The sequence below is a fragment of the Scophthalmus maximus genome, chromosome 3, assembly GCF_022379125.1.
Source record: "Scophthalmus maximus strain ysfricsl-2021 chromosome 3, ASM2237912v1, whole genome shotgun sequence".
NCBI classification, from domain to species: domain Eukaryota; kingdom Metazoa; phylum Chordata; class Actinopteri; order Pleuronectiformes; family Scophthalmidae; genus Scophthalmus; species Scophthalmus maximus.
In genome coordinates, this window is record NC_061517.1 from 14,949,684 (window position 1) to 14,968,179 (window position 18,496).

Consider the following 18,496-nt stretch of genomic DNA (forward strand, 5'->3'; position numbering starts at 1 on the left):
ACACTGGACTTATGGCCCATATTCTGAGAAAGCTTTTAATGGCCCTTGATGAAGGATTTTTTATGGTTTCTCTCGCCATTATTTTGCAGTTTATGCATTGATGATGTCTGCCCACAAGGCCCTGTAGGGATGTGCTTGACTGAAATCATCAAATCCAGATTTTTCTTTCCTGTGAAGGGGGATGCCTTTGATATGATAATATGGGGGGGGTGGGGGGGGGTTTCAGCACCTGTGGGTAAAGATGAATGCTCACAGTACCTGTAGGTGGACTGGGGATTAAACGATCTTCACTTTAAAGAGGAATGCCTGTTCATAGAGCCGCACAGAGCCTCTGTCTTGATTAGTTAAAGGTCTGAATACTCGGGGAAATTAAATGATCGTGTCACGGTCATTTTGTAAATAAGGTCACAACGTTCCAACAACTTCAACTTTCAGCAGTGTCTCGGTACCATGTCACATGGCAACACATCGGCTCTACTGTAGCTGTGTGGAAGCCATGTTTCCCCTTGTAAGATTTACGTCTTGTCTTATCACAAAGGCTCACCCACTGGCCGGCCGCCAGGTGATAAAAATCTGTAATCTAATTTTAAGCTCCCATAGACAGGCGTTTGCGGGACATCCATCAACTATATAGAAGAATAGGAGAATCAATATTGGGATGTGGTGTTTGCAACACCCAACCGATGCAGGCACGCGGACAATAAGGGGTGACTTCTCTTTCGATTTCCCACTTAATTGTCCTTCTGCAGTTGCAGGGGATTATAAAAAAAATCAGATCATGGTTTATCAGTTGGCTGCATTTGAATGGGCCCGCACACGATCAGATTGACTTTGCATAGAAACTGCTTTGCAATGTGCTTTTGTTTCCATTGTGTTATCTCCGATGTTCTCGTTTGTAATATTGCTTACAGGGTGTCGTGTAGTATTTGTTTCTGTACAGCAACAGTCCTTGTTGCATGGGAGGATGAATTAGTAGGATTAATGTTTGCTGATGCTATCATGCTGACCTTTATTTCTCTAAAATTCAACTTTGATCCTTTTTTTATAAGTTGCTCACCCTATCCTCGTTCATGATGCAGGGCGGCTGAACTTGTGAAAAAAGGGTCATGCCTGTTACATCGCTGTAGAAAGATGCATTTTGAACTTGTTTCCAAATATTTTAATTATGCCATTTATTTTTGAGAAAAGAACGAGAGAGCATGTTTTCTGTTTTTTTTTAAATATTACTTTAAATATTATTTGTTTTTACCAAGTTAACTGGATTACAGGTCATGTATGCAGCACTGTTACCGAACATAGAATATAAAAAGGAAAAAAATAATCATAAATTTTCACCTGCCAAATTTTTCTGCGTTTCAATGGTTTAATTATTTTGCTTTTTGAGTTGTTTGGCACACAGTTATGTAATGCCAACTTTTGTGGAAAGGAGCAACATTGACTATCATCAATGTTCCTCCAAAACAACCCCTCTGGGTTCCATAGTTCACGTTATGACTGATTTTAATAGATTCACATACGAAATTTGATGTTTGACAAATGACGTTATGAACAGGTAATAGGAGAGAATATATTTCGGCTTGTGTGTAGATGAGTATTTGCCCCATGTTTAAAAGTACATGACACTGATTGTGCCACTCATACTGTCCCAGCTGTAACTCTACTCTCAAGTTCCTGGAGAGGAATAAGATTGAAGGCTATTTCAATCAAGAAAAATTTATTGCGTTACAATTAGAATTATTACGTTATCAAAGTAACACAACTTGGCAAGCAGACAGACTGACTTAACTACCTCGTCTCCCTTGACCCTGGCATGGCGTCCTGTATTTATGTGGCTGCTTCACAAGGGCCATAAATCTTCTCACACTGTCGCCAGAGATAAGGTGCTAGTCATTTATGTGACAGCAGGAGCACCATCATAAATACAGAGGCATTTTCTATGGATTTCCTGACGCTTCAAAAGACAAAAAGGGACCATAATGTCCTTTATTAACTGCGTTGCAAAAAAAGAGAGTTACAACGCATTCATTTCAAGAATAACAATATAATGTGATATATTATGGTCAGTAGATTTGATTCCTGTAAAAGATCTGCATTGATATATCTAATTCAAGCTGGCTGTAGCAAATCAAATAGCTTATTGTTTTTCACCCTTCATGAACATTGTCAAACATTCACTTTTGATCCTTCCTCATTTCAACCTCATGCTCACACTTGAGTAGAGGTCAGCTTGGGTTAATAGGAAGTGGATTTATGATTTGTGCCCTTGGATGCTTTTTTAACAAACTAATTGGCTGCTTGGTTGGTTCATTGATTTATTGTTAAAGTGCTACATACAGGTGATGCACAAGCATCTGATGCACAAGCATCTGTGCAGCATTACATTCACAGTGTGTGGTTTGTGACCTCTCAGCTGCTCCTCATTTGACCGAGAAGCCGCAGGACGTCCAGAAGACCATCGACGACACGCTGGTGTGGGAATGCAAGGCCAGTGCCAAGCCCAAGCCCTCGTACCGCTGGCTGAAGAACGGAGAGCCTCTGGATCCTATGGAGGTAAGACATTTTTCCCCATCCTAGGTTTTTTTCATTTCCACTTTTACTGGTAAATAAAAACATGAACATAGCATTGATTCCTCAATTCCCTGTATCTTACCACAAAACATTTATTTAAAAAAATTAAATGCCACACAATCAGTTCAGAACAGGAAACATCTGGTGATCGATGCTGAATTGTGCTCTCCTAATGAAGGTGTGCAACACTCACTTTTGATAACAGACATATTGTGACTGCTGAAAGCTGCATGGCTCAATTTAGCAGGCTTGTATTGAAAATGGTATTGTGTCAATATTTTTTATCATTGCAAGCAGCTCAGTCAGTGGAGGCGATCATGTGTTAACATGCTCTCTGCTGAATACTTTCCTCAGCGGCTCTTGATTAGTAGACAGACAGACAGACAGACGGACGGCTAATTTTTTGGGTGGGGGGTAGAGAGGGGATGACATGTAGTTAAAGACTGTGGCTGCATACGAATGGATCCAACTGATAGGCTTGTGCTTGGCAAGAACGTGTTGCCTTGAAATTTCTGTATTTGCTTGGGACTAAATTTGGCATCCAAAGTGTGTGTGTGTGTGTGTGTGTGTGTGTGTGTGTGTGTGTGTGTGTGTGTGTGTGTGTGTGTGTGTGTGTGTGTGTGTGTGTGTGTGTGTGTGTGTGTGTGTGTGTGTGTGTGTGTGTGTGTGTGTGTGTTGCAAGGAAGTCAAAGTGATGCCATTTTCTGCCTTTCATCAACCAGGGACTCAACACTTTAGCACTCAATCTCCCCTGTCTGCTACTCTCAATTTTGTCATTAAGTCCTTTCTCTCTGGGGAGGGTGAGGAAAAAAAAAAAGCCTTATCATCCAAAATACATTTCACATTTAGGCAATTTGCCTTATTTTGTGTTATTGTGCTGCTGGAGTGTTTGCTCTTCCTGCCTTACTCCGGTGAACCACATTCACTGATAGTGTCAGTATTTGGGGTCGGGTAAATCGGGGAATGAGCCCAAAATCGGCCCAGTTGTTGTTGTTGTTTTGTTGGAATCATCTTTTATTTTTTGTTTAGTTTTCTGTAACTCTGACCGAGAGCTCGGCACTTAAATTAAGGAGCAGAATTTTGGTGCACACTCAATGAAGGAGTTTTGCTCTCTAATCGTTTACCTTCATGACACATAAGTAGTTATATTCATATTCTGCCTGTGGATCATTCGTGGCGTCTCCAGTATTGAGCCATGGCAGCGGTGACAGCGCGGCTGGTGTTGTTTTCAGTCTGTGTGAGAGTCATCATGGAAAAATGTGATCCTCAGGAGACACCTAGTGTAGCAGGAGCTACAGCAGAGGCGGGTTTGAGTATTTTTGTCCAGTGTTTGACTGTGGACAGGTTTTGGTCACAGTGATAGCGTCACAAAAATACAATCACAAAACTTTTTGGGTGTGTAGTTGAGATTGAAATGAAAGTTTGAAGACGGGTGTGGTCAGACCCTGATGGTCAGAGTTTATTCTTGACAAGATGGAGAAGGTTCTTGTCTATGAGGAAGGTTGATTTTAGAGATGATGAGTCGTTTGAGAGGAAATCGACCATGCAAAGAGCAAAACGCTTTGAAGTTTATATACCACACCGCGGACTAACACAAATTTAGATCGTAACATGTAAAGTTGACTAGTTTCTTATGAGGGCAAACAGCACCAAGGAGGCATTAAGTTCCCCTAGCATAGCTAATTGTGTCCAGTGACCTTGACCTCTACATTTAAATCTTGCTCGAAGCAAAATCCTATCATTGGTGACGTATGTGAACCTAAACATGCCTAAATACAGACATAGACTATACATAGTCGATGAAGAATTTTACAGTCCCATGAGCACTTTGTACGCTTGAAATAATGAAGTAATGACTACTGAATATTCGTGGGTTGGAACGTTGACACGTTGACAGGCGTCGTGGCTGGTGTGATCCCAAAACCGTCTGCGGTTCGGTAATAACGTTGGGAAAAAAAAGTTATTCTCTGTACATGTGGCTATATTAATGAGGTGGGGTGTTACCATTTTCAAAATGCCACCGTCAACTGCGGCAACAGTAAATCAATTTCCAAACCCAAAGGTCAGCGAAGTAGAGAGGGAGAGAGAGAGGTAGAAGGAGAGAAAGACCAAAGGGGCCATTTGTTATTCCTCATTAGAATGGATCAGTCCTCTTTCCCTCTCTTTCTCTCTCTTTATCTCAGCATCTCTGGCGCTCTCCTTCTCTTTCTTATTCTCCCTTTTAAGTTTCCTGCCCACTTCATCCTGTCTCTCTCTCCACCTCATTTTGGGCCACCTCCAAGGGAATTAAATGGCGCAGAGGAGGGCTGTCACTTCAAAATGTCACCCCAGCGAAACAAGGACCTACTCTCGCTTGTATTTTTCCACTCCAACGCCAGCTCGCCCCTTTAGTCACCGACGTGAGTGTGTTTTTGAGAGTTTTTTCTACGTTCGACCTCCAAAGCCGGGGACCCGCCTTCTGAGGAGTTCATGAATTTTCCCTTTTCAAAGCGCTACTGTGCCGCTATCAGAGGAGAGTCAAGCATAATTAATGATGGCCACGGAGCAGTCGAATGCAGCCATTTGTCTCCAGTGCTAAAGAGATCGTGATAGAGCCACCGCTGAGTCTCTGAGGGGTGTTTCTCAACAGGGCAATGGGTACAGAGTAGTGTGGCACCAACCCATGCACTTACACAGATCTCTTTCATCTCTCATCCCCCTGGGCCCTTGTACTGTGTAACCTAAAAGGACCATCTATTATCTATTCAAAGTTGCTATGGCTCAACCTCTCTCTCGCTCCCTCTCCCTCTTTCTCTGTCTCTCTCTCTCTCTCTCGCTTGTCCTTTTTCTCCCTTGAACAAACAAATAAGCATCCAGCCCTGGCCAAAAACCCATGGTAGCACTAGGAACCTGCGGCATCTATCCTTACCTAGGACCCCTCTGGCAGTGGCTTTAGCGCCAGGTCAGCTTTGTGTCCATCATGAGACCGGGCCTCAGAAAAAGCCCTATTTGAAGGTCCCCAGCAGTATCACTGACTAATGTTAAGAGACAGTCCTTGTCTTTTCAAGTGGCAGTGCTGTAATGATTCCAGACGACAGACAGACTGGCGGGCGGGACCCTCTGGACTACTTAGTCAGTGACATTAAAAGGTCCAGCTGTACTCAGTGGGAAAGATCAAGGGCAAGAACAATGAGAGCTGCCACACTTAAATTGACACAACTATAAAAAGGGAGCAGGGGAACCTTGTAAAGGTCAAGAGGAGCAGTGGGAAGAGAAAAAAAAGGAACTTTACAACACCTGATGTTGTTATTCCGTGTAAGCAGTTTTAAAATGTGCATATATTATTTTTTTCTAACAAACAGTATCACCTGCTGAGGATTTTTTTTTCCCTCTGACACCCAACGCTCTATGATACTCGGTGGAGTGCAAAATAATCCGTTGCTCTGCGGCTTATTCCTGATTAATTCCTCAGAGGTTTGATTTCAGCCACTGTTTGATAATGTCTCTGTGCTATGTTAAGCAGCGAGGGGTTACATCTACCCACCACGGGCCTATTAGGACCAAAGAAAATTAGCAGTGTTTCAATTACCAACCCACCCCCACCCCCAAGGAGAGGAAAAGTGTGGCTAAAGCTTCAATTAGATCAGGCCATTCTTCAGAGTCAACACATTTGCCGTTGACATTTCGGGTGCTGTTATGGAGATGGAAGATCTCACACGTTTCTTATAATAAGTGAGAGATCATTCTTGAAACAGATGATGTAAAATCATATCATCCACTGTGTTGACCACTGTTTGCGGTTTGGTGGTTGTTTACTTTGAATTGTTATATTAGCCATAAATTGTAGATAAGTCTAAGTGAAGGAAAATGCTGTACTGATCCAAAGAAGATGTTCAAAGCACCATTGGGATAAAAGTGTACAGCTAGAGTAGACCTTTCATTACCCAAATCAATCACTTTTTTTGAAATAAAACAGTGATGGCATTTATATTGCTGGAGTACTGAGTTAGTTTGTGTCACTAATGTATTGACTACATATTTGCTTCTAACTATCGTCATGCTAAAAGTATAAAAGCGACTGACATCAGCTAATATGCTTCACGGCTTGATCACTATATTGGACGGTTTGATGGTTTGTCCTTGCCTTTGTCACCAGCAGAGCAGATCATTGTAACACCCCTTTTCACTCGGCTTCCAGAAAAAGCCATTCAACAGCTGCAGCTCATTCAAAATGCAGCTGCCCATATTCTGACTAAGGGAGCAAAAAGTGTATCCATTAGCCAATTCTCTAACAACTCACCCAGCTATCTGTTGTTAACACGATTGACTTTAAAGGCTTTGCTCCTGGTCTATAAAGCCATGAATGGTCTGGCTCCAGATTTTATATGTGACATGCTACCAGTTTATCAAACCGCCAGATCCACGTCACAGGAAAGTTGCTTTTTCCAAATTCCAAAGAGTCCAATCAAAATCCAGGGACAGGGTTTTCTGTTTTTGGGCACCTTAAGGATCCTACCTGCTGAAATGAAGTTTGCATGCTGTCAGCCTTCATCAATGTTAAAGACTCCCCAAGCAGAAGACATACACAGTTGATATCAAGCCAGAGACCCAGGTTTTTTTTTCATTTTATTTTGCTTTTTAAGACAGAGACAATAGAGCGAAAAACATGGTAAATATTGGATTTAGGTGTCCAGGAACACGGACAATGGGAACAAAGCAGAGACAATGTATGACTTCAATAACAGTGCTTTCAGCACATATTAATCACGCAAGTGCTGCAGTTCTTGAATGAACATACAACAGTGCCAGCAGAGAGGAGGTAAGTAAGTCATTGGATGTAAACCCTGGGGGATACTGGGGCTTATTTCCCCACCAGAGGCGACCACTCAATCACCTTCTGCTGACTCTTCACCTCGTCTTAAACCAGTTTTATGTTTGTTGTCAGGTTTGCACAGCCGCAGCAGCTTCCATTTCCAGTCATGTGGTTGTTAAATGCATGCATGTGTGTGTTTGTGTGTGCGCGCGCGTGTCTTCAGCAGGACAGAGTTCAGGCGAATAATGGAGTGCTGACAATCAATAGCTTGAATCTGGCTGACATCGGCATGTACCAGTGCGTGGCGGAGAACAAGCATGGCCGGATTTTCACCAACGCAGAGCTGCGAGTCGTAGGTAAGACCAAACACGCAAGAGTTTGTTGATTTCACTAAATGCACTGAAACCTCCTTTATCATTTTTAGAGTGTACAGGAATTTTGGCAGAGGGTTTATGTTCAAATGCTGCCAAAATAAATACAATAGCAGCCAGCTCGGTGGGAGCACACTAAAGGTACTTTTGAGGCTTTATCTCCTACACACTCATACTGGCAGAACATTTTTGACACTTCTGAGACATGTGGAGTATATATTTTTTGCCCATTAGATTACCAAGAAAATTCTAGGAAGAAAAAAAGAGACCTAATGCTCCTAATCCTCATTCTGAATCCTAAATAAATGTTCCTCCATCCATTTAAATTATAGCTGAGCGCATAGGAATAATTTCTGTTTCTGTCTTTGCCTCTGTTTTGAGCAGAGGAGGAAAAAACAAATTCAGGCCCATAATTCTTTTGCCATGTCCAAAAGTGTGAATTAGTAAAATTGAAGTGACCATTTCCCCCTAGAAGATGAGTTGTTTGCACAGAGAACAACGGGGAGATAAAAGCAACACCATTATGGTTTTAATAATTCCATGGTATATTAAAGTTAATAAAATAATATCCCCATTGTCTTCCCCACAGCACTGCTGTGTTCACTATTAATGTGCAATCCAAATTTGTCTTTTTAATTTTAAAAAGAATAGTTTTTGCACACTTGATCATCTGGGGACATACACTCACTCTGCACTTTTTTAGGAACTAATGTACACCTGCTTATCCATACAATAAGTCAGTCAGACAATCATGTGACAGCAGTGCAATAGATGACTAGTTTGAGTATTTCTGAAGCTGCTGATCTCCTGGGATCCAAATATTAAAAAAAAAAAAAATGTAGGAATCAATGTACTTTCCACCCTTAACAAGTGCATGTGGGGGGAAAAAGTACTTTCCAAAGTGAAGTCCCAATATCCAAGAGTAGTTTGTTGACTTTATTAATTGCAGTGGGATAGACAAGTTCTTTGTCAGCAGTATATATCCTATATTGTTGAACTGGGGACAGCAACCTAAAGTCAGGGTGAAATGGTTATGTTTTCTAGCTGATGATTTTTAAAGCTATAGGGATCCACTAACAGCTTTTGCTGGTGGTCTACCATCTGTACTGTTGTGAGGAACAAACTTTCTGCTTTTAAATTTATTTCATGCACGTTTCATCAAAGTCCCTGTGTTGCGAGTTTTGTCAGCAATGTCCTTTTTGCATATTTATACAAAATAAAAATGCAGATAACAATGGAGCCGCACTTTTCAATTTCTTGGACGCGTTCACACCTACCTATGTGACACACACTGTACCTCTCAAAATACCACAGCACACATACGCACCTGAGACCCGTGTCTGTAGTATTTTTGCTTCCATGCCTCTATGATTTTCTCCTTAGGTGATGACATTTGGTACAAAATGACAAGGCTTTCTATACCTAGGGTTAGGTTTTGGGCAATTTGGTTTGTGTCATTATGAATCGAAGTTCATTACCCAGCCCAATCTCCCAAATACCAATCATGCTGAACATGTGCAACCCTTTTGGCCACAACTTGCCATATTCAAATGATTAATTGAATTAGTGAAACTATCAATTATTTGATTACACCTAGTGTTGCTTTGCATATAAGATTTGGTCCCGATACATTTTTCCAGAATCACATCTAAAAGAATTGCAGCAAGTCTCAGATGGAACCACCATAAGTCTTGATAGGGTCATTAGCCATCAAACCATGCAAATCAACATTTACTTGCAGAAGCCACTTTAAGAAGCTACTTGTAAGTTTTCCTATTGCTACATAGCCACATTGCTGTTTAATGTTGTGAGTAGTTGAGTAACAAACTTTAACTTACTTTTTGTCTCCAGCGGTAGAAAGCAACGCCAATGTTAACTCTTCGTTCTGCTTCTAAATCTATCCCTCCTATGTTTGAAGTAAGCAAGCTCACCATCTAGTCCAAGTCTGCCTACTTGTCTCGTCACTCTCCAATTGTGAGTCACTGTAGCACGGAGTCTGCCCCAAAGAAGTACCGCTGCTCAGAGGGCGTATTACAACCCCTTTTCTTGTAAGCGCAATGATGGCTGAAGCTCTTGGCAAGCGACGTCACCACCACCTGCTCCCGGGCAAGGAACCATGCTCATTACAAATAGCACATTTAAGATAAGAGTTCATATAAATTCCACCCATGTGTTATGAGAAGACAACTATGACAAATATCTCCTCTGTTGTCTAATGAAATTCTGGCATTTCAATATGGTGCGACTTGCTGTGTGTATGCACGCACACCAGCATGCGTTGGCAGGTGCTCAGCCATGTCAATGGCGCCAGGCTGTGTGTTCACTTTGAAGAGCTTTCCGCTGAGTCGGTGCGCATACAAAACAGCTCCAGACGACGGCGCCTTAGTAATTAAGGCCTAAAGGAGCACCAACAAAGCCTCCCTCTCGTTTTACATTCTCTCGTTTTTGCTTCAGAGCCCCAGGGCTTAATTCTTAATGCATAATGTCCTTCTAAGTAAAATTCATGGAACTGGAAAACACCCATTCTTTAAAATGTCTTCTTAAAGAGGACGTACTTTGGCTGTTTTTCTGCATCCACATGTGCATGTGAGCCTGTCTCTGCGTGTACAAACATGCGTATGCGTGAGGAAAGGGTAGTGTGTCAGAGCTGACCCATGTAATGGATGGAGTGACCTGCATGTTTTTAGGACGCTCCTCCAATGTCATTTTTGCAATGGCTCCACCCCGTTCGCTGCTCTCCCTCGCTCCCTTTCTCAAACAGTAAATGAAACCACTTTTCATTTTCTCCCGGCTCATTCACAGTACTTACATTCCTCTCTTTGCCACTCTCCCCATCAGCCATCGCTCCAGACTTCACCCAGAACTTGTTGAAGGCCCAAACTCTGGCCCGACAGGGCGGCGACATCCTAATCGAATGCAAGCCCAGGATGTCTCCCCGGGGCGTGATTTCTTGGAGGAAGGGGAAGGAAGCCCTGCGAGAGAGCCACAGGTACCAGGTTTCTTTGTGTAGAGCAGTAAGTACATTGTGTTTGGGATCACAGTTTTTCAGTTTGTCTGCTTTACCTGCAGGGTAGTATTTCATCGACTTGTTATTTCATTCTTCCCTACTTGATATCCATGGTGAAAAACGCGGTGTGACACAACACAATTTGAACTGCATTAAAATAAGGTTCTGCATTCCACCACTTCCCCCTCGCTATCTAGAAGTCTTAACTGAACTCCATTGTACTTTCCTCTCCTGGTCGTGCTCACAGCTTGTCTCTGTTTACTTAAGGTAATTGGTTGTTCCTAGACTGCAGCACTTGGATCGATGCACTGATCCATCAGCTCATTAGCAGCATGTAAGGCCTGGAGGGTCATTAGAGCGCGAGGCGGAGGATGATCCAGACTACCACAGAGAGAAGGAAGAAGCAGATGAAATCCTCAGAAGGACTGATCAGTGGCCAGCTGCTGAACAACACACATTCTTCTGTGATAGTGGTTGTGACACCAGGGGAACTAGCTGGAGACCTTGTTTTTTATTAGGAATCAGGTTAAGTGCAGATCAATGCAATACTTATGTGTGCTGGAAAGGAAGAGAAAAAAAGAAAACAAATGGTAATGAGACAAGAAAAAAAACACCTTGCTGGTCAAGGTAGCAGAAGCATCAATGTTTGATCCATATTCATACTGCTCCTTCTCATGTGGCAGCAGAAAGGGATTGTTTGGACGTGAAGTGGAAACACATTCTGTTTGTTTCCAAAGCACCTGCACAAATGGGCATATGACAGGAAATGTATAGATTTTATGAAATGTCACCATCTGGTGATATTGCAGTCTCACAATCTTGAACAATTTTAACAAGATTGCAGTGGGAATCGTCAACTTTCAGGTGTGCTTTTGTAATATAAAATATATGACCCCCACAAATTACTCACTAACACATTTCCACCTTTTTTTTTTGATAACATCTATATTTTTTGCAGGAACATAACTAAGCAGGAGGACAAGCTCACCTGCTGGCACATGCATTGACATGTGCCGTTCTCCGACAACGGTACTGTCAGACAGTATGCTGTGGAAACTAAAAGTTTTTTATATATATATATATATATATATATATCTACAGATCGTAATAGCAGACTCAAACATCTTGGGTACAGGAGAGAGATGTTTTATTTGAGTGGGAGCAGCAGAATCAGCACAAAGATTATGTGTTGCTAAGGCCTGCTAAGTGTTGGACCCCGCTTGCAGATTTATCATCCTCTTAAGTATTGAAAGGAAAATGCATCCATACTGCAATGTGCAATATCAGTCTTGCCCATAAAGGCAAGATATCACATTTGAGATTCAACTTTACAGCCCTGCCCTGAAGTGGGTGAGCTGCATGCAAGATGTTGGGCTTTGACGTTATTGCAACGTCTCCCGCAAAACCCATTCCCCTGGTCCTGGCTCGTTAGCATTTGCTTTCCTCCACATAAAAATGGAGCGGCTACCAATGCTTTTACAGCGGTGGCACAACACTAATCCATCCCACTGGCTCAAATAAAATGCCCATAATTCCTTCTAATCTTTCAGGGGATAATGTTTTTCAAGGATCTGGAGCAGGGGAGAACAAATCAACGCAGAACAAGGCAGGATCTAATTAGTTAATGAAATCACGCGGTGGTTGATACCTACATCAGCTCATATCCCTGGCATGAATAACAAGATAGCCTTATAACAGGGTTTAAGTGCACTTAAAAAGGGGCTATGAGGTCAAACTATAAAGGGCTTACCCTAATTTAATTTCACTGCTGACCACTGCCAGCAACTGTAAACAGATATAGGAAATAGCTCTCAGGAATATTACCTTTAGATTTAACCACTTATGCATTGTTATGCTAAAGTATATTGCTTTATCATCAAGTAATGTGAATCCATTTATAATCCTGCCTCTAACAACGGCAAGACTTTTCCAGACGTGTGGCCCGAAACAGAATGAGCATCGCTGGTGAACTAATTTTGCAATACTTGAGAAGAAGTTCCTAGTGATATACTGAGTTAATTATAGTATCCTTCTTAAGTGGTTAAAAATTATGTTTTTCATTTACAGTCCCTTAGTTTTTGTCACACCACAGGGAGACACAGCAGGCTTTTAGATTACAGCCAGTAGCTCACTTAATAAGGCTGAGGTGAAGTGCCAGTTTACGATATCACTCGGCTCAAGAATTTTATGTATCCAACAAATTTCCCCAATACCTTAATTGCTCCAGGGCAACATTTGAGGGGAAAGGGAACAAAGTGACTGCATTTCCTTACATCTTTATCCTGAACTGTTCCTTTGGAGCTTTTGGTAAGGCAGAAAACCTGACATACTGTAGGCTATTGCACAGTTTAATGGCAAGTCTTATCCCCGCGCCATCGCGTATCCATAACTCTTTGTTATGGTCCATTACAAAGGAATCCCTCAGTTCAGTTAGGAGAATATACCCCCGGCTCCATGGAGAATGGACTCTGTTGGAAGAGGCTAATGTATTTTAATTCTTCCAGCCGTTAAGGCGATACAGGCAGTTTTTGATCATTTTGGGAGGTCTAGGTTGCCTCCGAGGGATCCTTAAGGAAGGAGTGTTCAAGTTCTTCGTTGAAACATCGACTCAACCCCATTACACCATCATGTGCAGTTTAGAAGATAAGATTGGAGCCTCTAGTGAGGATTTTCGGGGCACAGCATTTATCAATGGGCCAATTAATTTCAAAAGTGGTCAGGAAATTGTTCTACAACCACGGTTGAAAGGCGGTGTAAAAAATTTGTGGAATATAATTTCATCAAATTGCCGTGACCTTTCTGACTGAAGAAATTACCTGTAGATTGATTTTTTTTTTCCCCTGCTGTAGCTCGACGTTACAGAAGAGGTAAAACTGTAGCATTTTCTGCTGTAGCATCAAAAATGTCAACAACATACTGTATTTCTCCCACAAACATTAAGTGTTTTGGTTTCTCTCTTTGACAAATTACTCTTCGAGAAGGAAATCTCCCAACATGTGGGAATTATCATACATATGCTCTTTTTGTGCTCACTAGGCTTAATAGTTTGTAATAACTCTGATAGCAGCGGGCCAAAAATAAATATTGGTTCAACAAGCAGTGTCTGTTTTGTTAGCCCGAGGGAATCTATTTATAACAGTGTGATATTTTATTGATCCCTGTAGGGATCTTTTTCTTCATGTGTGCCACCTCTGGGGACCTCAGAGCTGGTAGAGACTACAGAGCGTTGCTGAAGGACACTTCAGCATCGGCAGATTATCATACCTTGAATCTGCATGATTCTTGACTTATGCAGCGTGGCCAACTGAAGGCTGAACTGTAGCCACTAACCTGCCCTCACTACTTACTGCTGACAGGACAAACAAGTTTATAATTGTAACTTTTTTAGAATATTTACTCCGAGATACAAGGTGAGGACAGACAATATGATTCACCTTAAAAGCATGGTTGAAGTGCTGGGATACATTTTTTCAGTAATGTGAAATAGGAGGAGGATCGAGGAAGTAAGCAAAAACTTCAGTCACACTGTCTGTTAAGGGATGTGATGGATTACCTCCAGTAATTACAGGGATCAAAGCAGAGAACAAGAGAAAGATTATTTTTTTTAATGAATCATCTAGAATGCCTTGATAACAGGAAAGACCAAAGGATCAAACATGAATAGTAGGTATTAAAAATGTATTGTATAGTCATACGTTATACAATTCTAGTATTAGTGATATCTGATGAATGGTTTGAAATTAATGGTTTGAAATGAATGGTTCTGCTGCAGCATCTGCATGCTGAACACATTTTTGAATCTTTTTTGGCTTTTAATCAGAGTAGTCTGTGCAGCATGTGTCTTTTCACGAAAGCAAAGGGATGTTTTCTTTGGCATCAGGATAAAAAGAATTTATCAAGGCACTAATGTTGTCTTATTGTATGTCTCCGTCACCTGTGGCCTTGTCATTCATTTCAATTTCATAAAATATTTAGTTGTCACAGGTGTGTGTGGAGCTTGCCACCCAACTATTCCATTCCAGTGTTTTCCTTCTTTTATTCTCTGTCCGTGACTCTGCTCAAAAACGGGGCAAAATGAATGCCATTATGCATATAAGTTCTTTTGTGCATGTTTTTCATACAGCATTCAAGGCCTCATGACATTCTTTTAAGGACTCATCCCCCCACACACCCTTTCAATACGCAACATTTCTAAGGTTTAATTTAGCAGCTTATAAATCTGTGCCCTCGTCTTCTTCTGCCAGCACTCTGGTTGATACACAAACAACTCTGTCTCCTAGAAATTACACAGTAACTACAGAGCACCAGAAACCAGGTTTTCCAGGAAACTTAATTCCAGAAGGAATACATTTAGAGTCAACTTTTTTTCTTTATTTTAATGAATAAGGCGCAACATGACTGACCAGCAGCAGAGTCACCAGGTAGTGGTTGGGTTGGATGGTGAGGCACGGAATGCACAATGTGACACCCAAGAACAGGATTCGCATTCAATTTGTGGTTAAGTTGAGGCAACAAAGGTCAAGATTAAAGAAAGATCCTGTTTTAAGTTAAATGTAAGCAAACCTGCTGTGTATGGAGTCACTGAACTTTTTTTTCCTGTACTGAACTGGACTAAAATCTGTGCTTCGAGTGGCTTCGCATAACCACAACAAGTTGAGTACTGATACTTTGATTTTAAGGGTATTCTTGCGGGATACATAAATTAGTAAAATATCCTCATTAGGTTAATAGAAAATATCTTTCCTGCAAAACATATTTGATTTCACAGTTTAGATACAGTAAATGTAATATTTTTAAGACACAGGGTTGCAGACAGGGTAGTTAATGAGTTATAGTTATGGTTTATAGTTAAAAGGCACAAATGATATAATTCTGTGATTGTTTGTGGTTAAACATGAGTAAGTGAGAAACCGGGGGCTCATGTAGGAATTTAGTTGTTGCTGCGAATGAAATGAAACAGCACTTGTCTAAATGTGAAACATGATTCTACCAGAGGGATTACCAGAGGGACTGGAATGGATCTCAGTAGTTACAGTTATTGTTGCTGTTCTTGTTGCACTTATCCTGGTTCTAACTAAACAGTTTTAGAGTCAATGTCATTATGTATGGACATATTTTTTCAATTTAGATTTCTTCCTTTTGGCATTTATTTTTCTTTATTCGACAAAGATAGTGTAGGAAACACGGTAAGAGTAGGGGAATGTTGGGAAATTGTCTGGCCGGCTGGAAGTCAAAGAGCTGCTGCTGAAGGCATCCGTGCGTTCCTGGTGTGGGCCACTAGACTGTATACGTGCCCAAAACATTCGGCTATCAGGGTGCCTAGAAGGAGTTGTCTTAACCATCGTGTTTCACAATATTAAGAAGTGCTGAATGAAGTGTATTAAATAAAATGAATTACATGACTGAAAATTAGACTTCCTTCCCACAAAGAGATCTTTCACTGTTCTTATCAAGTTAGTGCTGAGAAATCAAACTGTAGCTCTTCATACTGAGCTCATCATTTAGAATAGATAGATTGCACTTTGAACTTGTATTTAAAGTGGCCAACACGCAGACTCCCACGAGTAGGGCCGATGCGCCGACTGTCTATTATGGCTTTTTATGTTTACATATATACTATTTTTATCTCAAACAGAGTCACTGTGTTGGAAAGTGGGAGCCTTCGGATTTCCAATGTTTCCAAAATGGATGCTGGACTTTACACGTGTGCTGCCAGGAACCAGTTTGGTGTAGCAAGCAGCGCTGGCAGCCTTTTGGTTAAAGGTAAGATCGGAATTTCCTGACTTGGCCTCCAACATCAGCCCTTTTTTTCATGTCCTGTAAATGGAAAATTGATATTGCTTGTCTATTGATTTCACCATGGCAACAAGTGGTCTTATAAAATGCAGTATGGAACATACAAAAAAAAAAAATATTTCAATGTATTCAGACTACATCACTATTACACCAAGAAGTACAATTCCATCACCAACAAACATAAAATATATATATATATATATATAATAAAGAAAACGGTTTCCTTTTGGTCATGTATTTCAGATACAGTAGTTATTTGTTGAAACCCTTTAAAACACCAGGCCCCCTGAAAGTTTTGTACTTCCAGCTCTTGTAATAAACAAAGACACAATTTATGTTTGCCAGTATTTTAGAAGAACATAAAAAAATGATCTAGAGCTCTGGCACATAACTGACCTGTGTTAAATTTGAATTAACCAACACTGAACTTTACTGCACACCTGATGAACAAACTGAGGCAGGAGTTGCTATTACAACATGCCTCTTCTTACCTGACAGATATACAGTTTAATTAGTTGGGTGGCTGGAGGAAGAGAGAAATAAGGCTCATTGCATTCATGCGCCTCGATGTTTAATTCATACCTTCTTCTTTTTTTGCACAGTGGCTTTATGGCCATGCTCGGTTTGTTTAAGATTTCAATCCATTTAAATCACACACTTCTGCAGAGCAATGGATTTTCTTGGTCTTTCTAAAAAGCAGACTCAACAACAGTGCTCTGTTAAAATGCCTTTTGGTGATTCCTCTTCACAATTTTTTTTTCGAATTGCAAATTAGCTTGCATAGAAGCCCAATTTGCTGTCTTTCCTTTTTTTTTTTCTTTTTCCACGGCCTCTTTACATGTACGGATGTGGCTGTTATTCAGTACATACTGTACATGTATTGTATTTGCATATTTAGAATGTTGGTCAGAGGTGCAAGGATTTATTTAAGAATGCACTCAAGCACAAATTTAACTGCACGAGCACAGAAATTTGCAGAATAAGATTTTACACACATACAGTAAATTCAATAAATAATTACTGCCTCCATCATCGGTCACTGTGATATCATTCACCTAATTAATTGTTTGCTTTGTCTGTGAAATGTCATAAAACCGTGAATAATGTTTTTTTGTCTATTACCCGAAAATATTATGTTTCTAACAATATGCGCTTGACACAGATTTGCTAAATTCCTGACGAAAAGTAAAAGCTAAGAGTTTGTTAATAATATTTAACTATATTTTTTATGACAAAATAAAAAAGGACATTGTAAAAAAAATGAGACAATGTTAAAGTGGTAACTCATAGTAATGAACCCTAAAGAGAATTCCCCTAAAATCTGCTGCTGTCCAGCAGTTTCAGCTCTGTGTTAAACAGCCCTGCAACATTACTGTTACTGTTTTGTGTAGCAGCAACTACCTGGTGAACATAGAGCTTCAGAGCTTAAAAGAGGGTGAATATTGGACTTGCATTCATCATACAGCCAGAATCACAATTCCAAATGGATGATAAATTAGCTCCATAACTGCTGGATGTGTAAATGAGCAACATTTGCGAACTAGTTTCCTTATAATCTTAAATGGTGGCGATGTGTCAATATCCACAACTTGTTTTTGCTGCATCATAGTGGCCAGAATATTAATAACTGCAGATCTAAAATACTTTCCATAATTCTGTCTCGTTAATTAATTATGTTACCGCTGTAAGCAAACATCTATTCGAAGCATATGGCTTCAACTTGTCCACTCAAAACTCAGGCTTTTCATGGATACGCAGACATTACGACACATCCCAGCGATTATTATTTGGTTATATCTGGGTATATTTGGTTGTCATGGCTGTTTGTAACGTACTGTCATCCCATAGGTTTTACAGAGTGAGAATTGCTATGCACAGTGCAAACTGCAGGGAGTGGAGGAGCCAATTTGTGATTTTCCCTCCAGTCCATAATGGCAAACCGGCATCAAGCATGACAGCTCT

At 40.7% G+C, this 18,496-nt stretch overlaps 1 protein-coding gene and 1 long non-coding RNA gene across 5 annotated transcripts in view; one reads left to right on the forward strand and one right to left on the reverse strand.

Annotated features, from left to right (window-relative positions):
- Window positions 1-18,496, forward strand: part of cntn3a.1 (contactin 3a, tandem duplicate 1) — a 68,025-nt gene that overhangs the window by 37,222 nt on the left and 12,307 nt on the right. For 3 of the 4 annotated variants that reach the window (XM_035645607.2, XM_035645609.2, XM_035645610.2), the window contains 4 exons: window positions 2,411-2,550; window positions 7,584-7,716; window positions 10,570-10,720; window positions 16,374-16,501. In XM_035645607.2, the coding sequence (XP_035501500.1) occupies window positions 2,411-2,550; window positions 7,584-7,716; window positions 10,570-10,720; window positions 16,374-16,501 (552 nt within the window). The remainder of the gene's footprint in view (window positions 1-2,410; window positions 2,551-7,583; window positions 7,717-10,569; window positions 10,721-16,373; window positions 16,502-18,496) is intronic. The other variant, XM_035645608.2, reaches the window with a different exon arrangement.
- LOC118317144 lies at window positions 2,296-9,714 on the reverse strand. Its single transcript, XR_004795357.1, has 2 exons — window positions 9,570-9,714; window positions 2,296-2,596 (listed from the first exon to the last, which is right to left on the reverse strand). It is a non-coding gene; the product is annotated as an uncharacterized LOC118317144 (long non-coding RNA).